Genomic DNA, 25,510 nt, shown 5'->3' with positions numbered 1-25,510 from the left:
CAGACAGACCGCCTGAACGAGTGAACGAATCACTGACTCCTGATGAAGACATGAGAAACAGTGAGAGTGATAAAGAAATGACCAATCTATATGGTCTAAAAACAAATCAAAAAGACAAACACTGTATAACTTTGGTGAGCAAGCTAAAAAAAATGATGTATCAAAAGTCCAGGAATGAATGAACCACTTTCAACCTGCCGTTGAAAATAGCAAACAGCAGATCTACAAGCTCACATGATGTCGCATGGCGAAGCTCTGTGATTTTGTAGATTGGCCATTTTGTTGTGCGACACCGCTGTACAACGAAGTGTAAAACAGGGCTTATGGTTAACAATTGACCTCTGTGACCTCTGCCGTCCATCTCCGATGGAGATGCTCGGACAGCCATTGAGTTGACATGTCACTGTCTGCAATGTTCAGCATATGCATATTTGCTGATTATTAATTGTTGTTGGTATTATTATTATTATTATTATTATTGTTATTATTATTTAGACAATCATGCTGGATCCGTTGTTGATACATTCAAAAGGTATTAAATGGTGGACAACACATTTTGCACATCCATATGAAATTATATTTTGTAATGTTTTAAATTAGTTATTTTTCCCCTTCTTTTTTCGGTTTGTTCACTATAGCAGAACTTGTTAATATTAACAAAGTATAGTGTGGTGTATAATATGCAAGCTGCAAACTGGTGCAGGTAAGAGTAAAGAACAGAGGGAGATCTTCCCAATACTCGTACTGTATACATTTCTGAAAATAAAGTATTTTTTCTCATATTCCTCACTTAATGCCCATGATGTCTGGACTGCTAGGCTAATTCACAAGGTTTTTGACCCCATCTATGAGTACAAACAAACTGCACGCCCAAATTGTTTAGATGGCATGAGAACAGCCGGTGCATCAAATATTTATAGTATATCTTTACTCTGTCCATGTTTAATCAGCTTGAGTTAATTATTTTGGGGTGAAAAAGTTGTACTGCTTCTTTTACAGCGGCGGCGAGCCTTTTGCTTTCATAAGCTGTTTTCCACGGCGAGGAATAAACAAAATATTATTAAAAAAAAGAAAGCGAGAGAGAGAAAAAAGGAAAATGCTAAACATATGCTAATTGGAGTACTTGCATTTCCATTCGCCCGCAGAGAATAGTGGCGGTTCATTAACTGAACAAACAGAACCTCCTCTCTCGAAATATCACTTTAATTAAGACCACGACACCAATACAAGTGTCAGGGGAAGGTGATGGGCTCTGCTCTAAATGCCACACCTGGATGCGATTTACAAGGCCCTGTGGCCCCTCGCCCTTTGCCCTTTTACGTCTAAGTTATGACTATGTGCATCAACAGATGAGAGTTGGCCAGAATTGAGTGAGGTAATTGGGTTGCCACATGGCTCAGATTTAAAATAATTCAATTAATAAGGAAGCGGATGCTAACAGTAGGGAATGAAACCACTTCCCGTGAGTCGGTTAACCTTCTCCGTGCTGAGGTGGTCCGTGGGGACTTGTGGTGGAGGAAGGTGCCGTGGTATTTAGGTCAGGTTGACTTTTCAGATGAGTGGAAAAATGGAGCTGTCGCTTAAAATAGAGTAGGCCTATTCAATTTACCAAAAAAAAGAAAAAAGAATCTCCTCCAGGAACAAGTATCAAGACTGGGAATAAGCTTATCTATGAAGTGGAACTGTGGCCATGGAGTTCAATTACATACATTAATAAGAGAGAGACAGATTTCATCCATATGTGAATGTGTCTTGCGTAGCCTAGTATTCATTGAATTGGACCCAACAGTGATTTTAAATCAACACAGATTTTGCTGTGTATGTTTTCACCAGGGACCTGAAGTAACCTGTGAGAACCAGAACTGTCTGCTGTCTGCTGTCATTCTTCATTTTATTTAACTCACAACCATGTTCACATGGTATGGAGCACAGATTCATAATTACTATACAATACAAGTATATAATGCACAGTATACATCATAGGCTACAATGCATACAATACAGGCAGCAAAAGGCATTCATTATTTGAACAGTGGAAGAAAAGCACCCATTTTGTAGATTACTTTTTGTTTGCTACCCCTTAGATAGCATCTTTGTAGACTTATAGCATGTTATGTAGACAGCACTATAATTGCATTGTATGTAGTCATAGCACGTCATAGTATATGTATAGCATAGTATAGTATATATATGTATAGTTTATATGTATAGTTTATATGTATAGTTTCATTATTATTCCACTGTTACGTTCACGTTTCATGATAAATACTTTTTATATATGTGATGTATTCCCATGCTTTTATTGTTCTTGCTTTTTTTGTAAATCGCTCTGGATTAAGAGCGTCTGCTAAATGCCTAAATTGTAAATTGTTTGTAACCTTTAACTTGTTTTCTTCCAGTCACACTGGGAGCTGTCCGTGGTGCTGAACCAGACCAGTTCCTCATTTCTGACAAAAAGTAATTCTTCGCATACCCACCAGAGGGCAGCTGTGACATTTCTTTTTTTACTGCTTCATGGTGAACACACACACACATTCCATTGTTATTGTTGCTGAAGGATTTGCTGGCTAATGCCACACTAACATCTTTGCAACCCACATTTCCTTGAAGCACAGTTTGCTATTTTAGGATTTAGACATGCATAATTGGAGAGACATTTTAGACCAGAGATTCATGATAAAAATAGATGGCTGATTGAAGTATACTATACTATAATCATAATCTTGTCATGTGGGTTCCTTTAAGAAGACCTGTGACAAATTTGGGTTTTGGGTCAATGTTTTGAAAAGTTCTGGCCTGCAGTAAAGGATTCTGTTTTTGAATAACATAATTAACATCCTTTAACTTCTCATATAATGTGTATAATATAATGATAGCTCAACCACGTTAATCAAAAAAAAAAAAAAAAGCTTTCAAGTTCATAGACGAAAATTAAATAAATCCATATTAATTTAATTCAAGATTTTTATGATTTAATATTTAAGCCCTATACTTTGTTGTACAAATAATTAGCTGATCTGCTATTTTCTTTTGCCATTTATGACAATTCTGGAAGAAAAATAAATAAAAAATATTTTTTTAAAGATTTAAATCTAATGACGGGAAAAAAATAGGGACGCTAGGTTGACAGCTTTTAAATATCACAATAAAATAAATGTTGAATAGACCTTTACAGCACCATAACATTGACATCAGATTAAGTATTTCCAGCAGAGGGTGTCATTGAGTAAGACTTGTCTTAACACAGATGTGACTTATCACTAGAAGTCATCTGCTGCAATAAACTAGACACCAAAAACAACGTGTGCGCGCGCGCGCGTGCGTGGGTGTGCGTGTGTGTGTGTGTGTGTGTGTGTGTGTGTGTGTGTGTGTGTGTGTGTGTGTGTGTGTGGAAACAGGAGAAATGTTGGGGTTATCCATGACCACAGGAGTAGTAGTCTTGGTTTATATCACCATATCATTGTCGCTCACTACTAGGAAAACAGAATAGTGTCACTCAAAACACATAGTATATGTTCTCTTGTTATCCCTAAGTAACACAGTTAGAGTTGGTTAATAATAACATCTGGATGTTCCGGGGACCCCTGCACCAAACACTACAATACAGGACAGAGCACAGTAGAGTACAGTAACTACAATAAATGTATAGTTCTGTGTGAATTTTTAGATATTTATGCTCGCCAATCTATCCCCAATTTTGAGTTTCTCCCTGAAGATAAGTTATTGTATAAACATTTATTGTGTCCACCTGAGTCAAAAAAGTGAATCTCTATAAAGTGATAAATACACTCTCTGAACAAATCAACTTTGAGACACACTCTTTGAAAAATGTTTGGGAGGAAGGACTATAGGTATGCAGATTGGGGATGGTGTCTGGGAGGAGCGTTTTCGCAGAATTCGGTCTTGTTCTGTAACACTCGACATCAATTAATACAATTTAAAGTTATACATAGACTCCATCCTACTATAAATGCACCACGTCTCTGTGTGTGTGCGTGTGTGCGTGTACGGTTGTAATGCACATAACTCAATAACCGTTTGACCCACCGACTTCACATTCGACACACGCGTTCCACACCCCCACAGGGAGTGCAGTGCCAGGTATCGAGTCCATCGGACCCACGGTTCTCCAGAACCACCACAAAAGGCTCTGGTCAGGCTCTGCCAGTGCAGGGCCTAATGAGGCCAACTCCTTTCACCTGGGCAATTTCCAGCCTCTGCCTCAGGCTCAACCAATCAGACTCTGCCAGTGGGCCCAACACACACACACACACACACACACACACACACACACACACACACACACACACACACACACACACACACACACACACACACACACACACACAGAGATCTCCATGTGGGACACCGGCTTAAAACGGGTGCTATGGCAATGTATATCATTAGGTTCCCTGCAAGTTGCATCGTTCCCAAGTAGGCCGGTGGCCGACTGCGACGGGCACGTGCAGGTCTAGTTACTGTAATGATATTACTGTGAACTGTTTACTGTATACCCTTATTTTGTAGTGTTGTCTTAGTGTTTCCTGTTTTGCCTAGTTGTTGCCTGTCTTGTCTGTAGTCTATAAATACTGGACTCATTCTGCTCTCTCACTGCCAGATCCAAGTTTGATGTTACTGTGTGTTCCTGCCTGTTTTGTCCTACTGTTGCCTCGTCGCCATGTAAGCTGTTAAGTGTTCTTTGTCTAATAAATACTGGACTTTACCTGCCTGCCTGCTTGTTCTGCATCTGGGTCCCCAACCTGACACACACCGTGACAGTTGGATCTGGCCAACATGGACCCAACAGAACTCCAGGACATTGATGATGACCTACTAGCTATCAATAGCTATGTGGACTCTGTTAAGAACACCTCCTGTGTTGGAGACCGCTCTCAGGATGGCTCTTAAGGAGGTTTATTGTTTCATGAAGAAGAGACCAGACCTCGCAAGATTAGTGGATGGAACGGCCAGACAATTAACTTCCATATTAGCATCCTTGCTATCCAGCAACCATCTTCGGCCTGTTGGCCCCGAGCTGGCCACTCCTGTTTCCACTGATTCCCAGCCTTCTAGCCTTCAGTTGGCTTGTGACCAGCCTGCTCCAGCGGTACGGCTTGGGTTCATTAGTATGGAACCTGCCTGTCTTGATGCTGTGCTTCCTGAACCTGCCTGTCTTGGGTCTGCAAGGAGGAGGCGTGGTCGCCGTCGCTTCCGACAGTGCAACTGGCTGCCCAGTGTCCAGGTGCCCAGCGACGCCGAGATGCGGCCACCACCACCCAGCGACGCCGAGATGCGGCCACCGCCGCCCAGCGACGCCGAGATGCGGCCACTGCCGCCCAGCGACGCCTCCGCACTGCCGCCTCAGTATTGTGACGCTGAGATGCTGCCGCACAGCGACGCCCAGATGCATCCGCCGCCACACAGCGACACGTTGCCACTGCCACAGAGCGACGCCAGGGCGCTGCCGGCGCAGCACACCACTACAGAGGCTCCTATGTTGCTACCTGCGCCCTCAGCTGCTAATATCCTGCCTGAGCCCTTGTCTCCTGTCTTTGTGGACGGCCTGCCTATGCCCTCCTCAGCCGACGACCTGTCTGAAGCCCGGTCAGCTTTATTTGCTGGCACCCTTCTGGAACATTCTGAACTGCCACAGGTCGCACCACAGAGGTCTGTTCGTTTCCCTGACCCACAATCTGTTCCTAGCCCTCATGTTAACCCAGTGCCTAGCCCTGTCTTTGGTGTTCCTCCATTTGTCAGTCCCCCTGTTACTAGGGTTGCTAGCTCTCACTTTGCCCAGTCTGCTAGCCCTCCTAGTTACCCTGCCCTGCCTACTAGTTGCTTGTCTTTATGTCTGCCTGTCTGTGTGTCTGCTAGTCTGTCTGCTAGTCTTTTCGTTTGTCAGACTACCCCCCGGTCCTCTAGCCAAGTTATGTCTGACTTTTCTACCTATTTGACTTTATGTCAAATTACTTGTTTGTCTGCCTGTCTACCTATCTGTCAGATCACTTGTCAGTTCCTTGGTTTGTCTTCCTTTTTGTCTGTCTGTCTGTCTGTCTGTCTGACTGCGTGTCTGTCTGTCTGTCTGTCTGTCTGACTGCGTGTCTGCCTGCATGTTTGTCTGTGTGTCTCCCTATCGGTTAGTATTTTGTTCTCCAGACAGTCCAGTTCCTTTAACACTGTTAGTGTACCTTTGTGTTTATCAGCATGTGTTGTCCTGCCCATGCGGATTTTTTGTCCTACCATGCCTAAGGCCAGTCCAGTGGGTTTTTTTTCCTAAACTTGTTTGAGCTTGTAGATCTGTTATTTAGCTGTTTTTGTCCTGCCTGTCCTATGCTTGTTTTGTGCCTGTTTCCCTCCTTTCCAACCCCCCTCCACCCACCCTGCTTGGTATTTTGATTTTTTTGGGGGGGATGTTTGGTACCCATCCCTTGGGGGGAGGTACTGTCATGATCTTACTGTGAATTGTTTACTGTATACCCTTATTTTGTAGTGTTGTCTTAGTGTTTCCTGTTTTGCCTAGTTGTTGCCTGTCTTGTCTCACCTCATCCCCTGTTACACACCTGTCTCCATTCTGTCATTAGCCTGCAGTTGCCTGATGACACTCACCTGTGTTTGCTTCACTATCAGCCTGTAGTCTATAAATACTGGACTAATTCTGCTCTCTCACTGCCAGATCCAAGTTTGATGTTACTGTGTGTTCCTGCCTGTTTTGTCCTACTGTTGCCTCGTCGCCATGTAAGCTGTTAAGTGTTCTTTGTCTAATAAATACTGGACTTTACCTGCCTGCCTGCTTGTTCTGCATCTGGGTCCCCAACCTGACACACACCGTGACAGTTACTCAAAAACAAAATTACATAGAATATTTCCAACTACCTCCCCCTATGTGATCGATGTAGAATGGCAGAAGGCACCCTGGCCCACCTCTTTTGGACTTGCCCAAAATTGTATACATTTTGGTGTGATATATTCAAATGATCGCCTGCTGGCCAGGTGGTCCAGGCGCATGCCACATATATATATATATATATAGGCTCTGGCCTGAAAGCATGTGTGTGTGTTCTGTTCAAGTCCCGTTCATGACGTGCTTTGCTGCATGTCTCCCCCTGTCTCCCTCTTTCCTGTCAATCTTCACTTTGTATCTATCAAAAAAGGCAGAAAGGCAAAATAAATAAATAAATCTTAAAGGACCACTTCACCACTTTTCAACCTATCTTCATATAATGGGTCCTCACTAATCATGAAAAAAGCGCAATGTTTCTACTCGGTCTGTGTCTCATAGGAGGGCTGTGGGCAGTTCAGAAACCGTCCAGTGACATCATTGGTGGGGAATACAAGCTAATAGAAAATGCAGGCTTTCTAGTCCTGAAAAGTTGCAAAGCGAAAATGGAAGCCATCATTCTCACGATAGAAAATCTAAACATTTTTGTAAAAAAAATCTATTTAAAGAAAATCTGCCTAATGATGATGTCACTGGAGGACGGTTTCTAAACTGCCCACAGCCCTCCTATGAGACACAGACTGAGTAGAAAACAATTGTGCCATTTTATCATAATTATTAGTGAGGACCTATTATATGAAGATAGGTTGAAAAGTGGTGAAGTGGTCCTTTAAGGAAATCAGATGTTCTACCTCACTTCAAGGCCTGGTTATCTGAACTGACTTGTATATTAGGCCTATACACATGGAGAAAATTCCTTATGTTATGATGGATAATTCAAGCAAGTTTCATGCTATTTGGCAGCCATTCGACCTTGCTCAAATCTCACACTGAACCCACTTAGCATTTAGTCATCTGTATCTATCTCCACTTTCCATATGATATACATACTTTCTAGCAGTGTAACTTACTGCAATGACTCATTCACATTTTTAAATCATGCCCTGTGTAGAAGCCATTTAACTGTTTTTTGTATGTAATTATTATGATTTCTGTTTATTATTTAATCTATTCAGTTTTGAGAGAATTATTTAGATAATTGAATTTAATTGATACGTTCACTGAATTATTGGCTGATTGACACCAAGGGCACGCCTCCCCAGGCCTAATTGACAGAGCAGAGAGAGCATATCAAGGCTGGGGTAATTGGGAATGGTTATGCACCTGGGTGAAAATACGGCTTTTACCAGGCCAGACAGGAGAATACCACAGAGACAAGCTGTTTGTTCTGTAATGCACATTAATGGCGAAGTAAATATGCAAACAAAAAATAATTAAACTTGTGGACAATGGTTTCTTCTTGCCTGCGTACAGCCCAAGTCTGAGTGCATCCGTGAGTTTTGTCTGTTTGTTTGAAAGCTGACAGAGCCACTACACCCTGTTCTTCTTATTTTCCTCTTTCTTTTGTTGTTGTTTATGCTTTTTCTTTGTTTTTCCATTGTCTGTCCTTTTATGCAAAAACGTAATACAAATATTAAATACAAGAGGGCCCACTTCACATAAGTGTGATATTTATGAAAAACGCTTTGCAGATTTAAAGGAGGATAATTCAAGCTTGCCTTATAGCTGCAATGTTGGTGAGTTTAACGTTGTTTAATACAAACAGATCGGACTTTTCTATTTGGATGAATGGGCTGTCAATTGATGGTGTTGCAACTCTAGAATCAACCCATTATAAAAAAAATCACACCCGTGTGAACTGAGTGGTGTAAGGTTTTATATAGCATGATCAGCTGTGGTCTGACGTAATATGACGTAATGAAATCACACCCGGATGTGATTTCACAACTGGCTTTTTTTGTGCAGAGAAAATGACCACGGTTGCTACGGTCATCCAGTTCACCCGGGTGTGATTTAATTACGTCAGAAATTATTTTGAACATAGCAACCATGGTCATTTTTTTCTGCACACAAAAGCCAGTTGTAGGAGTGGTTTACACCACTCAAAAATCTAGTGTTATAATGTTTGTTAACACAAAAATTGCTCAGATTTGCTCAGACACATACCGGTATGACGTAAATTCTCCATTCATTGTCAATGCTGCCCTTTAATGAAGAATCTACACTATAGCTGAAGCCACCTTGTTTCTTTATAGGATAACAAATAGTTGGATTGTGCAGTTTAGCACCCAGCGTCGCCCACCAGTACAATAGCGCCCCAATCTGAGGAAAAGGTCACCTGTCTGTGTCTAATAAAACCTCGCAGGTGTAACTCAGTTCAATTTGACTAAGCAGAACATGATTTGACAGGCTATACCTTCCTTCAATCAGCACTGCAGGCCAGGGGCTGTGCGCTTTCCATGGTGCTGAAGTCTCTCCTGAGACCTCAGCTCCCTCTGGTGGGTGAGTTTATAAACCCAATGAAGTGATTAAGTAATATGTTTAATTAGTGTGCCCTAACAGGGCGACCAGACAATAGTAATTGCCCTACGTTATTTATAGAGTAACCCCAAAAAGTACGTTATTTATTATTCCTCTAATTATGTTATTTGTAAGAACACCCCAAAGTCACTATGTGACATGTTGTTGACCAAGAAACCATCGTCCTAATAAACGATATTTACATATAGGCTACACCTGATACTGATATATTGACAAATACATATAATCTTTCATGACAGGTGTATAGATGCAGGGTAAAATCTCACACTGTGCCAGTCATGCATGCATGCTCATATGATTTTGTCACAGGGTGTCACTGTTCGCCTACTATACAAGTCTATGTGATTCCAAGCAAGAACTCCCATCATGACACAGTCACACGCCCATTCATTAATGCAGAGGAACAGACCTGTAGGCTAAGCCCTCTGCTCTGTATTATTTTTTATTTTATTTTAACTAGCATTAATGTGGCCAGTAATAGTATACTGTACGAGTTTTGGGGTATATTTCTTCTACATATCCACTTAAGAAGACCAGTCCTTCAGATACGGGATTATTCTTTTTTTCTTAAAGGCAAAACAATGTATTTTCGGGGTGTCTCCACTGTCTTTGTCCTGTGTGCAGTATGGCCCAGGGCTTTGTCCGTGACACGGTACTCCGTACCCGAGGAGATGGAGAGGGGTTCTGTTGTGGCTAATTTGGCGGCTGATTTGGGACTTGAGCTCGGAGGCCTGGCTCAACGCGAGGTAAAACTTGATATTTTCCATAACAAAAAATATTTAGATGTTAACAAAAAGACAGGAGAGCTTTACATCATAGAAAAAATGGACAGAGAATATCTTTGTCCAACTAAAACGACGATAACATGTTTTCTAAAGCTAGACGTTATTATAGAAAGTCCCTTGCGAATATTCAACATAGAACTAGGTATAACAGACATTAATGACAATGCACCCCATTTTAGAAGAGATCGGATAGAACTCGACGTTTCAGAAGCGGCCACACCAGGAGAGAGATTCACTCTGGCCAATGCTGTGGACCCAGATGTCGGAATAAATACAATTAAAACGTATAAACTCAGTGTCAGTGAACATTTTACAATAGAGATCCAAACCGGCAGTGATGGCACTAAATACGTCGACCTGGTCCTGACCAAATCTTTAGATAGAGAGGAGCATGCTGTTCATAATCTAATACTGATCGCAGAGGACGGCGGGGTCCCCGTACGGTCGGGAACAGCTAACATTCTTGTTCGGGTACAGGATACAAACGACAATGCCCCTCAGTTCGACAAGCAGGTTTACACGGTGAACATGACGGAGAATAGCCCGATAGGTACTCTGGTGATGAAACTGAACGCTACAGATCTAGACGAGGGTCCCAATGCGGAGATAGTCTACTATTTTACCCTTTACACATCAGAGAAAACCCAAGATGTATTTGCATTAAATGCCAATACAGGGGAGATAACAGTGAAGGGAACAATTGACTATGAAGATATGACATTCTATGAGATGCATATTGAAGCTAAAGACAAGGGTACCCTTCCCTTATTGGGGCAGTGTAAAGTAGTGGTCCATGTAATGGATATGAATGACAATTATCCAGAGATTACCATACAGTCTATTAAGGGCACTGTTAATGAAGACATTCCTGTAGGAACAGTCATAGCGCTGGTGGGCATAAGCGACAGGGATACAGGCGATAATGGAAAAGTAAGTCTATCCATTAATAAACCATTGCCCTTTATTCTGAACCAGTCCTCTGATAGGCCAATCCATTACAAACTCATAGTTTCAGAACCTTTAGATCGAGAAAAGGTGCCTGAATATAGCGTCATGTTTATTGTGACAGATGGAGGCACGCCCCCTCTATCTGATAATGAAACAATAACTGTCCATCTACTGGACGTAAACGACAATGCACCGCAGTTTCCCCAGCCCTTTTACACTATACGTGTAATGGAAAATAATGCACCCGGGGCTCTAGTGAGTTGCCTCACCGCGTTTGACCCAGACCTCCATGAAAACCAATATTTAGTTTATTTCATCGTAGAGAAGGAGATAGCCAACACCTCCATGTCTATGTTGTTTTCCATAAATCCGGAGAACGGAAATCTTTACGCACTAAAGACGTTTGACTATGAGTTTGAGAAGGAGTTTCTTTTCCACATTGAAGCCAGAGATTCTGGTGTTCCGCCTCTCAGCAGTAACGTCAGTGTTCACATTATTATTGTGGACCAAAACGACAATAAACCGGTCATTGTCTCTCCGTGGCGCCCGCACGGCACTGTTGTGGAGGAAAAGATCCCAAGATCAACAGATAAAGGTTCTTTGGTGTCCAAAGTAATAGCCCTGGACACTGACTCCCCACAGAACTCTCGAATTAGCTACCAGTTTCTACAAGTGAGTGATGCCACCTTGTTCAGTCTGGACCAATACAATGGAGAGATCCGGACTATGAGAATGTTCAGCTACAGAGATTCACGTCACCAACAGATGGTTGTCGTTGCCAAGGACAACGGGGAGCCTGCTCTCTCTGCTACAGTTACCATCAAGTTATCCACAATAGAGACTGCTGTCAAGGCCTACTCTGACATGACTGAAGTGCCTCTGGAATATGACATCTTTTCAGATTTAAACCTGTATTTGCTCATCGGTCTGGGCACAGTGTCCTTTCTCTTACTGATCACCATATTGGTCACCATCGTACTCAAGTGTCAGAAATCCAGTTACAGCAAAACAGCTCCTCCCTGCAGGAACAGTGTGATCAGCAGTGAGAGGAACTCAACCATCGCTGATTCCACCCTGGTCTCTAATGATGCCTACTGGTACAGTATGTTTCTAGCAGAGACCAGGAAAGGAAAGCTGGTGGTTAGACAGCCTGTGCCAAAGGGCTCCAGATACTTCGTGTCAAGTTTACCAAGGAGTACAGGAGTGACAGACACCAGCGACTCAGCAGCTTCTACTCTGCAGGTGAGAAGAAGTCATTTTACACCTACTGTAGCTACTGTATTCTGTTGGCCTGTTTGGTTTTAATGCCGTGCATGTTATGGAACTGATGTATAATGAAAACCAACAACCATAATTATATGAGGACATCAACATACTAATAATATTAATATTAATAACAATAACAATAACAATAACAATAACAATAACAATAACAATAACAATACCACTAATAATAATCATTAATATTAATATTAATATTACTATTACTATTACTATTACTATTAATATTAATATTAATAATAATAATAATAATAATATTAATATTAATATTAATATTAATATTAATATTAATATTAATATTGACATTGACATTGACATTGACATTGACATTGACATTGATATTGATATTAATAAGGGTAATAATAGTAATAATAATAATAATAATAATAATAATAATAATAATAATATATACGATAATGAAGATGAACTATAAAACACTATATGATAATATATACTACTACTACTGCTACTACTACTACTACTACTACTACTAATACTAATACTAATACTAATACTAATACTAATAATACTACTAATAATAATAATACTACTACTAATAATAATGGTCGAATATATTAATATATAATATATTATTATAATAAGTCAAGCTGTTCTTGCTGGTGTAGACGTTTGATATTTTTTTTGAAGGTTATGAATTAAATTATGTGCAGAGGTTTATGATATGCGAAAAGTGGCGCTGTTTACTACATAAAATTCCGCCCTGTATAGTCACCACTCACCATGACAGTAACTAGCTGAGTGGAGTCAGCGGACAGCTCTTGGTGCTGAAATAACGGGTTGGGAAACACGGAATACAATTTCACTTATTTCAGCTAGTGTATTTTTTTCTGAAGATCACAACTTGCAGTTTCCAGCTAGAAGCATGCATTATATTGACTGAATTGATGCACTATAGACAGTTATACAACAATGGGGTTATTTCTAACAATGCCGTCATGGAAAAGGTACGTGTCGCTCATTGTTCTCCTCTCCGCTGTTCAGTACATATCGTCTTCAGTCACTCATTATTCTATACCTGAAGAAATGAAGGAAGGATCTGTTGTCACCAATCTTGCCTCAGATTTGGGCTTCGACGTTAAAACGTTAAATAAAAGGAAGATGCGACTTGATATAATAGCTAACAAAAAATATCTGGATGTGAACAAAGAGACTGGCGAGCTTTACATTGTGGAGAAGATTGACAGAGAATTTATTTGCAATAGCAAGTCTTCAGCTTCATGTTATTTAAGATTGGAGGTATCGCTGGAAAATCCTGTCCGTATGTTTAATATAGAACTCGAAATTTTAGATATGAACGACAACGCCCCTCAATTTCGAAGAGACGTGATATATTTAGACATATCAGAGTCAACACCCGTTGGAGAGCGATTCTCCCTGAGCAATGCTGTTGATCCAGACGTTGGAATTAATTCAGTAAAGACCTATCATTTGAGTGAAAGTGAACATTTTAATATTGAAGTTCAGACTTTGCGAGATGGAACGAAGTCTGCTGATTTTATTCTTAAAAAGGCTTTAGACAGAGAACAGCAGGCTGTTCATCATCTAATACTTACTGCTGTAGATGGTGGCACACCGACACGTTCTGGTACTGCCAGCATTATTGTCCGCGTTCTAGACACGAATGACAACGCACCAACATTTGATAAAGAGAGTTACCAAATCAGTATAATGGAGAACTCTCCTATTGGAAGCCTTGTAGTCCATCTTAATGCTACAGACTTAGACGAGGGGTCAAATGCTAATATAATCTATTCATATAGTTTGTACACCTCAGAGAAAGCACAAGATACATTTACCGTGAATCCATCTACTGGTGAGCTATCTGTAAAGGGAATGTTAAATTACGAGGACGTTAAAATGTATGATATGGAAGTTATAGCAACAGATAAAGGAGCCAATGCATTATCAGGGCAGTGTAAAATAACAATTGTAGTTGAGGACATGAATGATAACCATCCAGAAATATCTATAAAATCATTTCATAGTCCAGTCAAGGAAAGTATAGAATTAGACACTGTGATAGCAGTGATTAGTGTCAGTGATAAAGACTCAGGAAACAATGGAATAGTTGATCTCCATATTCCTAAAAATATGCCTTTCAAACTGAGAGAATCATCTGATAACTATTTTGAATTAGTAGTGTCAGAACCATTAGACAGAGAGAAGGTTCCAGAATATGACATCACATTCACAGTCACAGACAGAGGCTCTCCTCCATTATATGACAATGAAACAATGACTTTAGAACTTTTAGATGTTAATGATAATGTTCCACAGTTCCCTCGGTCATTTTATACTATACGCGTTCAGGAAAATAATGCTCCTGGGGCCTTGTTAAGTTCTGTCACTGCGTTTGATCCAGATCTACATGAGAACCAGTATCTTGTTTATTTCATTTTAGAGAGAGAGATAGCCAACACCTCCATGTCAATGCTCTTCTCTATCAATCCAGAGAATGGCAATCTTTATGCATTAAAAACATTTGACTATGAGATTGAGAATGAATTCCTTTTCCACATTGAGGCCAGAGACTCTGGTGTTCCTCCACTCAGCAGTAATGTGACTATTCACATCATTATTGTGGACCAGAATGACAATAAGCCTGTCATAGTCGCTCCATGGCGTGCACATGGGTCAGTGGTGGAGGAAAAGATCCCACGATCAACTGACAAAGGTTCTCTAATTGCTAAGGTGATAGCTTTAGACACCGACTCCCCACAGAACTCTCGGATTAGCTACCAGTTTCTACAAGTGAGTGATGCCACCTTGTTCAGTCTGGACCAATACAATGGAGAGATCCGGACTATGAGAATGTTCAGTTACAGAGATTCACGTCACCAACAGATGGTTGTTGTTGCCAAGGACAACGGAGAGCCTGCTCTCTCTGCTACAGTTACCATCAAGTTATCCACAATAGAGACTGCTGTCAAGGCCTATTCTGACATGACTGAAGTGCCTCTGGAATATGACATATTTTCAGATTTAAACCTGTATTTGCTCATCGGTCTGGGCTCAGTATCCTTTCTCTTACTGATCACCATATTGGTCACCATCGTACTCAAGTGTCAGAAGTCCAGTTACAGCAAAACAGCTCCTCCCTGTAGGAACAGTGTGATCAGCAGTGAGAGGAACTCAACCATTGCTGATTCCACCCTGGTCTCTAATGATGCCTACTGGTACAGTATGTTTCTAGCAGAGACCAGGAAAGGAAAGTTGGTGGTTAGACAGCCTGTGCCAAAGGGCTCCAGATACTTTGTGTCAAGTTTACCAAGGAGTACAGGAGTGACAGACACCAGCGACTCAGCAGCGTCAACTCTGCAGGTGAGAAGTAATTTTACACCTATAGCTACTGTATTCTGTAGGGCAGGCCTAGATCAGTTTCGTTTGCATTCCGTTTTAATGTCGTGAATGTTATAGTGCTCTGATTGTGTATTGAAATCCAACAACCATAATAACAACAACAACAAGAACAACTACTACAACATAATAATAGATTAATTAATGATAACAACTACTAAAATAATAATACATTTATAACAACAACATTATTATAACAATTATGAGGATGATAATAACAACTATAATCACAATAATAATAATAATAATAATAATAATAATAATAATACATATTAATCATCATCATCATCATCATCATCATCATCATCATCATCATCATCATCATCATAATGGTTGAATTATTCAACCATAATAAAATGTATGAAAAAAGTCAAGCTGGTCTTATGTATTTAACGTTTATTCATTATTATATATTTTTTTAAATATTAAACTAAAGGTTCAATATGAATTGCATTATGTGCAGAGGCTTATGATATGCGAAGTGTCGCTGTTTACTACATAAAATACTGTGCTTGTAGTAGCCATGACAGTACATTTCAATAGAGTCACCGGACAGCTCCTGGTGCTGAAACACCCGTTTGAGAAACACGGAATGGATTTTCGCTTTTTTCGGATTATATAAAACCTCTTTTAAATCGAGATCACAACTATCAGTTTCCAGCAAGAAACATGCATTACATTGGCTGAGCAGCTGCACACTTACAGTTAACGATGGCGTTATTTTTAACAATGCCGTCATGGAAAAGTTACGTCTCACTCATTATTCTCCTCTCCGCTGTTCAGTACATATCGTCTTCAGTCACTCATTATTCTATACCTGAAGAAATGAAGGAGGGATCCGTTGTCGCCAATCTAGCTTCAGATTTAGGACTGGATGTTAAAACGCTAAGTAAGAGGAAGATGCGTCTTGATATAATCGCCAACAAAAAATATCTGGACGTGAACAAAGAGACTGGCGAGCTTTACATTGTGGAGAAGATTGACAGAGAATATATTTGCCCTACGAAATCATCAGCATCATGTTATCTAAGATTGGAGGTAAGCCTGGAAAATCCTGTCCGTATGTTCAATATAGAACTCGAAATTTTAGATATGAACGACAACGCCCCTCAATTTCGAAGAGAGACTATACATTTAGACTTATCAGAGGCAACACCCGTTGGAGAGCGATTCTCCCTGAGTAATGCTGTTGACCCAGACGTTGGAAGTAATTCAGTAAAAACATATCATTTGAGTGAAAGTGAACATTTTAACATTGAAGTTCAGACTTTGAGAGATGGAACGAAGTCTGCTGATTTGATTCTAAAAAAGGCTTTAGACAGAGAGCAGCAGGCTCTTCATCATCTAATACTCACTGCTGTAGATGGTGGCACACCGACACGTTCTGGCACTGCCAGCATTATTGTCCGCGTTTTAGACACGAATGACAACGCCCCAAATTTTGATAAAGAGAGTTATCAAATCAGTATAATGGAGAATTCGCCTATTGGAAGCCTTGTCGTCCATCTTAATGCCACAGACTTAGACGAGGGGTCGAATGCTAATATAATCTATTCATATAGTCTGTACACGTCAGAGAAAGCACAAGAAACATTTAACTTGAATCCATCTACTGGTGAGCTATCTGTAAAGGGAATGTTAAATTACGAGGATATGAAAATGTATGGTATGGAAGTTATAGCAACAGATAAAGGAGCCACTGCATTATCAGGGCAGTGCAAAATAACAATTGCAGTAGAAGACATGAATGATAATCACCCAGAAATATCTATTAAATCATTTCATAGTCCTGTCAAGGAAAGTATAGAATTAGACACTGTGATAGCAGTGATTAGTGTCAGTGATAAAGACTCAGGAAACAATGGAATAGTTGATCTCCATATTCCTAAAAATATGCCTTTCAAACTGAGAGAATCATCTGATAACTATTTTGAATTAGTAGTGTCAGAACCATTAGACAGAGAGAAGGTTCTAGAATATGAAATCACTTTCACAGTCACGGACAGAGGTTCTCCTTCATTATCTGACAATGAAACTATGACTTTAGAACTTTTAGATGTTAATGATAATGTTCCACAGTTCCCCCGGTCATTTTATACTATACGTGTACAGGAGAATAATGCTCCTGGGGCCTTGCTAAGTTCTGTGACTGCGTTTGATCCAGATCTACATGAGAATCAGTATCTTGTTTATTTCATTTTAGAGAGAGAGATAGCCAATACCTCCATGTCAATGCTCTTTTCTATAAATCCAGAAAATGGCAATCTTTATGCATTAAAAACATTTGACTATGAGATCGAGAAGGAATTCCTTTTCCACATTGAGGCCAGGGACTCTGGTGTTCCTCCACTCAGCAGTAACGTGACTATTCACATCATTATTGTGGACCAGAATGACAATAAGCCTGTGATAGTCTCTCCATGGCGTGCACATGGATCAGTCGTGGAGGAAAAGATCCCACGATCAACTGACAAAGGATCTCTAATTGCTAAGGTGATAGCTTTAGACACAGACTCCCCACAGAACTCTCGGATAAGCTACCAGTTTCTACAAGTGAGTGATGCCACCTTGTTCAGTCTGGACCAATACAATGGAGAGATCCGGACTATGAGAATGTTCAGCTACAGAGATTCACGTCACCAACAGATGGTTGTTGTTGCCAAGGACAACGGGGAGCCTGCTCTCTCTGCTACAGTTACCATCAAGTTATCCACAATAGAGACTGCTGTCAAGGCCTACTCTGACATGACTGAAGTGCCTCTGGAATATGACATTTTTTCAGATTTAAACCTGTATTTGCTCATCGGTCTGGGCTCAGTGTCCTTTCTCTTACTGATCACTATATTGGTCACCATTGTACTCAAGTGTCAGAAATCCAGTTACAGCAAAACAGCTCCTCCCTGTAGGAACAGTGTGATCAGCAGTGAGAGGAACTCAACCATAGCTGATTCCACCCTGGTCTCTAATGATGCCTACTGGTACAGTATGTTTCTAGCAGAGACCAGGAAAGGAAAGTTGGTGGTTAGACAGCCTGTGCCAAAGGGCTCCAGATACTTCGTGTCAAGTTTACCAAGGAGTACAGGAGTGACAGACACCAGCGACTCAGCAGCTTCCACTCTGCAGGTGAGAAGTCACCTCCTGTTTTCTATAGGCCTATCAGATGTTTATACATTCTGTGATAATGCTGGAAAGTTTATGGTCCTTTGATAGAAGGACAACATCGACAAAAGAAAAATCAACCATTATAATGGCAACATATTATTACTATACTGCTGATGCCACCACCCCAGACTCTCGGTGGGAAAGTGCTCCAGATACATTCAATTTCTTACCAAGGAGTACACCATGCAGTCACTAAACATAATATATCTTAAACTCTACAGGTTAGAAGTAACCTCCCATATAAAGGCCTATATCAGGTTTGTTAATGCCCATTTTATTACTGTTAAAACTCATAGTGCTCTGATAGCAACACAATCCTACACAAGCTAAATCAACAACCACCATACTCTAGCGAAGTAGCGCGAAGCGCTACGTGGGTCCTTTATATGTAGAGAGAACTGTAGACAGGTGCTCTTTGGAGAAGGTTTCAACTAGCAAAGCACAAGAGTTCTTACAAAGTTCTATACCTTGAGTCAATGTCACTGTGGAAGGAGATATAAGGTGGCGAACGTGCGTGCGTGCGTGCGTGCGTGCGTGCGTGCGTGCGTGCGTGCGTGCGTGCGTGCGTGAGTGCGTGCGTGCGTGTGTGATCTAAGCACACTATAAGGTTACATGTATGTGTTCTAGATTTGTGTATCCATGATACATTGTCCCTATACTAGTATAATGTATCCACCGATTTAAAGGTATACATATGCTCACACGAGCACTCATTAGTGTGGTACCAGACTATTGTAATTGTAACACTTTATTTATTAAGGGACCAAGAAGTCACAAAGTGACTTTGGTCACTTATTGTTTTTGTGTTTTTTTTTCTTCTTCTCCTTCTCCTTCTTCTCCTTCCGCCAAAAATAGCTGTTCTGGCTGAACCGTGCAGTCGGTTTTCGCGAAACACGGTAATCTGGTAGAGGGCCATGCCAAACGGTGACGATGACGACGCTATAGCGCTCAATTGAAAATGCTAACTTTGAACATGCATAGCTCATGAACCGTTTGACCGTTGGCAATGACACTTTGATTCACATATGTGTCTCCTCATGCCGAACAACCTTTGTGTTCTGACTTTTACCTCTGACCTTTAGATCACCCGCCATTTTGAATTATTTGAAATACAGTTAAAATGTATCTCCTCCCAGGATCTTTGATCAAAATGCACAAAAACGTCTACACGTGAACTTTGGACCTATACGGACAACAAATCGTAGTACATTTTGTTTAAGTGAAAAAAATGAAGTTTTTATGAGCCAAAGAAAATTGCTGGTTTGTGAAAATTCTTCTTCTGCCTCTAATACATACATGCAGCGCCATATGCTTATGTCACTTTACAGTATAGTAGAGGGTCATGCCAAATAGCACTGGAAGCAGTCTTACTCCAATTGGCCAAAGGGGGGCGCTATAGCAAGTTTTTGAAAATGAAACCTTTGAACAGTCATAACTCATGCCTCGTTTGGCCAACATTCATGGCACTTGTTTCCACATGTTCCTTGACTCATGGGGAACACATCTGTCACTTTGACAAGTAAGCTCCGCCCTCAGATTAGTCACTGATTTCAGCCTTCAGACCACAAGGTTGTGTGTTCAAATCCGGGTAACGACAACTCAGCCTGGGATTCTTATTTGTGCATATTGTTCTTATTGCATATTGTCTTCTTTCTTGGTCCCGCCTTATCGCTGCTTGCAGCTATATTTATTCTTATTATTTTACTGGAGTAACCCTAAACTTTGCAGTACTACTACTCCCACAGTTTTGACGGTACGCACTTGAGCCATATCTCAAATTGACCGGCTTCATCAGGAATGGTGTGCTTGCTCATTTCTAAGAGAAATGTTGTATAGTTTAAGTGATATTAATTTATTCGTGAATTAAATTTCCCCATTGACATGAATGGGAAAATGCGAAAAATCACGTTCAAGTATTTTTTCCTCGGAGACCGTAAGGGCTATAGTTACAAAAATTGGAGGGTAGGTTCATAATAATTACTACAATTAATGAACTTATAATGTTATCGGTCGGCCTCATGGTGGCGCTATAACAGCCCATTTTACGTTTTGGCTTATAACTCTTGAACCGTATGTCGTAAAATCAAAATTACTTTCTCCCTGTATTCCTTGGGCCATGACGCATCTTCATATAGGCCACGCCCATTTGCGTCAGGATAGTGGGAGGGGCCTATTTTACCAAAAATGCCTAAAATCACAAACGGAATGTCCAATCCATCCCAAATTTGAATCAGATGTCGCGGGTGGTTTAATCAACCAAAATCCAAAAGCGATTCTATTTTCATCCATAGGGGGCGCCGCAAATGCGAAAAATGTAACCGTTTCTTGCAGAAAAATGATTTTTGGGGGGCTAAATCCCCTCCGAATTACTTACGCATGATCGCAGGGGTGACGCAACATTGTAATTGGCTGGCAATATCAGTGGGAGGGGCATATGTAAGCCACTGCGGCAACCACGCTTTGCAATTTTTTAAAATTGCGACCTTTCTAGTTTAAATAGTTATTTTATGTGTTCATTCTTTTTATTTACTTTTTTATCTCCCTCTTTCCCTCTTCATCAGTTTTATTATTATTCTTCTTATGAACTACAGTATTGTTTTTATACAATTTCCAATAAATACATACATGAGCTGGTATTCTAATGTTTTAACACTTTAATTTGAGCGCTCTCGCGTTAGGTGCAGAGGTGTATTCTATACGACAAGTGGCGCTATTCTCTACATAAAACACTCTATATGGTCGTCGCCGTGACATAGTAATCTAATCTTAGTGAGAAATGTGAAACTGTAGGGAGTAGCCACTGGACAGCTCCCTGGTGCTGAAACAGTGTTTCTGAGATAAACGAGATTGATTTTTAACTCGCTGGGACTCATAGACTTTTCAACCGAGAACAGAACACGAAATCATTTTTCTCTTAGTGAAAACATGTATTATATTGGCTGAGCTGCTTGCTGCACATTTTGAATATAGGCTACCACAACAATGGTCTCGTTTTTAACAATGCCGTCATGGAAAAGGTACGTCTCGCTTATCATTATTTTTTCCACTGTTGGGTACATAACGTCTTCAGTCACTCATTATTCCATACCCGAAGAAATGAAAGAAGGATCCGTTGTTGCCAATCTAGCCTCGGATTTAAGCTTGGACGTTAAAACGTTGAGTAAAAGAAAGATGCGCCTCGACATAATCGCTAATAAAAAATATTTGGATGTGAACAAAGAGACTGGAGAGCTATATATCGTGGAGAAGATTGACAGAGAATATATTTGTGCAACAGGGTCGTCAGCATGTTATTTAAAATTTGAGTTAACGCTTGAAAATCCTCTACGTATATTCAATATGGAATTAGAAATATTAGATATGAACGACAACGCCCCTCAGTTTAGAAGAGACGCGATACATTTAGACATATCGGAGTCAACACCCGTTGGAGAGCGATTCTCACTGAGCAATGCAGTTGACCCAGACGTTGGCGTTAATTCTGTTAAAACATATCATTTGAGTGAAAGTGAACATTTTAATATTGAAGTTCAGACAGGGAGAGATGGATCTAAGTTGGCTGATTTTATTCTGAAAAAGGCTTTAGACAGAGAGCAGCAGGCTCTTCATCATCTAATACTAACTGCTGTAGATGGCGGCACACCGACACGTTCTGGCACTGCCAGCATTATTGTTCGTGTTATGGACACCAATGACAACTCTCCTACGTTTGATAAAGAGAGTTATGAAATCAGTATAATGGAAAATTCGCCAATTGGAAGCCTTGTCATCCACCTTAAAGCAACAGATTTAGACGAAGGATCAAATTCTGATATAATATACTCTTATAGCTTGTACACCTCAGAGAAAGCACAGGAAACATTTAACCTGAATCCATCCACTGGTGAGATTAATGTAAAAGGAATGTTAAATTATGAGGACGTATGGAATTATGATATGGAAGTTATAGCAATGGATAAAGGAGCCAATGCATTATCAGGGCAGTGTAAAATAACAATTGTAGTTGAGGACATGAATGATAATCACCCAGAAATATCTATCAAATCATTTCATAGTCCAGTCAAGGAAAGTATACAATTAGACACTGTGATAGCAGTGATTAGTGTCAGTGATAAAGACTCAGGAAACAATGGAATAGTTGATCTCCATATTCCTAAAAATATGCCTTTCAAACTGAGAGAATCATCTGATAACTATTTTGAATTAGTAGTGTCAGAACCATTAGACAGAGAGAAGGTTCCAGAATATGAAATCACTTTCACAGTCACAGACAGAGGCTCTCCTCCATTATATGACAATGAAACAATGACTTTAGAACTTTTAGATGTTAATGATAATGTTCCACAGTTCCCTCGGTCATTTTATACTATACGCGTTCAGGAAAATAATGCTCCTGGGGCCTTGTTAAGTTCTGTCACTGCGTTTGATCCAGACCTACATGAGAACCAGTATCTAGTTTATTTCATTTTAGAGAGAGAGATAGCCAACACTTCCATGTCAATGCTTTTTTCTATCAATCCAGAGAATGGCAATCTTTATGCATTAAAAACATTTGACTATGAGATCGAGAATGAATTCCTTTTCCACATTGAGGCCAGAGACTCTGGTGTTCCTCCACTCAGCAGTAATGTGACTATTCACATCATTATTGTGGACCAGAATGACAATAAGCCTGTCATAGTCGCTCCATGGCGTGCACATGGGTCAGTGGTGGAGGAAAAGATCCCACGATCAACTGACAAAGGTTCTCTAATCGCTAAGGTGATAGCTTTAGACACCGACTCCCCACAGAACTCTCGGATTAGCTACCAGTTTCTACAAGTGAGTGATGCCACCTTGTTCAGTCTGGACCAATACAATGGAGAGATCCGGACTATGAGAATGTTCAGTTACAGAGATTCACGTCACCAACAGATGGTTGTTGTTGCCAAGGACAACGGAGAGCCTGCTCTCTCTGCTACAGTTACCATCAAGTTATCCACAATAGAGACTGCTGTCAAGGCCTACTCTGACATGACTGAAGTGCCTCTGGAATATGACATATTTTCAGATTTAAACCTGTATTTGCTCATTGGTCTGGGCTCAGTATCCTTTCTCTTACTGATCACCATATTGGTCACCATCGTACTCAAGTGTCAGAAATCCAGTTACAGCAAAACGGCTCCTCCCTGTAGGAACAGTGTGATCAGCAGTGAGAGAAACTCAACCATCGCTGATTCCACCCTGGTCTCTAATGATGCCTACTGGTACAGTATGTTTCTAGCAGAGACCAGGAAAGGAAAGCTGGTGGTTAGACAGCCTGTGCCAAAGGGCTCCAGATACTTCGTGTCAAGTTTACCAAGGAGTACAGGAGTGACAGACACCAGTGACTCAGCAGCTTCCACTCTGCAGGTGAGACATATACAGTTCACCTATAGCTATACTGTATTCTGTAGGACAGGCCTGTCGATCAGTTTTGCTTGCATTCTGTTTTAATGTCGTGAATGTTATGGTGCTCTGATTGTGTATTGAAATCCACCAACTATGACAACAACAACCACTACAACTACAAAATAATAATAGATTAACAATAATGATAACAACAACTACTAATGATTCCATAGTTAACTATGACCTTTGCGGCAATCACAGTGGTTATCATGAGACTGCCAGAATATGATCATATATTGGCATTCCCATATATGGGCTTAATATTGATCACAGTCAAGGATCTCCATATATGGGCATAACAGGGATTGTATTAGAGTATCAGCTGGGAATGCCCACATGTATGGAACTTTTTCCCCTTTTTTCTTTTTTTGAATTCACGTTTTCACATATATACATATTTTTATGTTTGTTTGTTCAAGTTTTCGGGCAAGTTTTAATGTGTGCCAAGCGGGGCTTCGGGCCACAAAAATGGGGTCCAGGTAGAGCCAAACCTTAATTTCCGGCCCTGTTGACATCTCTATCCTCTGGTTGGATTTCTATTACTATATGGTCTCCAGTTGATTGTTATTGTTGTATGTCTCCAGCTTGACTTTTTTATGAAGACATGCCTGGTAGAGATTCGTTTTTGATAGCCTTCGTTATTTCACATAGAGCTCCATATATGGAAACAACCTATAGCTCCATATATGGAGACAACAGTGATATCCAGCGCTGACATCAAGACTAGTGTAGAAACCTCATATATGGATATACACCCCTGGCATCGTCATACGTACTCAGTTGGCTGGCAGCGTCATCATGACACGCATCTAGTGAACCATATAAGAATCCGAAGAGGTTTAGGGAGCTAGCAGAATTTGCTATGCTCCTCACGAGAGACTCCATTGGATATTTGGCCTTACAACCCAAATGTCCTCAGTGATATCTGGCTTTACAAACCGGATATCGTTGGGTTAGAAATTTCTGCATCCCGGTTGAGTTCGGATCGGACACCAATGCAACAGGCTCTAACTTGCCTGGGGTGACCAGGGGGCTGATGTCACGTGATGTCACGATGACCTGGGGGCTTGCCTGGGGTGTGACGGGAATTGCGACTTCACGACAGAGTGAGGGGAATTGTGGGTTATGTGACAAAAATGCAAGATTTCATACTGTATAGTTATCTGCAACCTTCGTTCGCAAAAAATAATACATTTATAACAACAAC

At 40.6% G+C, this 25,510-nt stretch overlaps 2 protein-coding genes across 2 annotated transcripts; both read left to right on the top strand.

Moving 5' to 3' along the window:
- Positions 1 to 9,900: 9,900 nt before the first annotated feature.
- LOC306919878 (protocadherin gamma-A4-like) lies at positions 9,901 to 15,852 on the top strand (the record flags this gene model as incomplete). The annotated part of the gene is made up of 3 exons (XM_079496426.1): positions 9,901 to 12,294; positions 14,602 to 15,675; positions 15,772 to 15,852. 3 exons carry the CDS (start codon positions 9,901 to 9,903, stop codon positions 15,850 to 15,852), a joined length of 3,549 nt encoding a protein of 1,182 aa, XP_079352552.1.
- A 588-nt stretch (positions 15,853 to 16,440) lies between these two features.
- Positions 16,441 to 24,932, top strand: LOC306919867 (protocadherin beta-16-like; the record flags this gene model as incomplete). Its single annotated transcript, XM_079496416.1, has 3 exons — positions 16,441 to 18,834; positions 23,191 to 24,264; positions 24,888 to 24,932. 3 exons carry the CDS (start codon positions 16,441 to 16,443, stop codon positions 24,930 to 24,932), a joined length of 3,513 nt encoding a protein of 1,170 aa, XP_079352542.1.
- Between the last annotated feature and the right edge of the window lie 578 nt (positions 24,933 to 25,510).

The sequence above is a fragment of the Electrona antarctica genome (genome assembly GCF_951216825.1).
Source record: "Electrona antarctica genome assembly, chromosome: 1".
Lineage (NCBI taxonomy): Eukaryota > Metazoa > Chordata > Actinopteri > Myctophiformes > Myctophidae > Electrona > Electrona antarctica.
The sequence above is the reverse complement of the archived record's forward strand: the minus strand, read 5'-3'. Positions and strand labels throughout refer to the sequence as shown.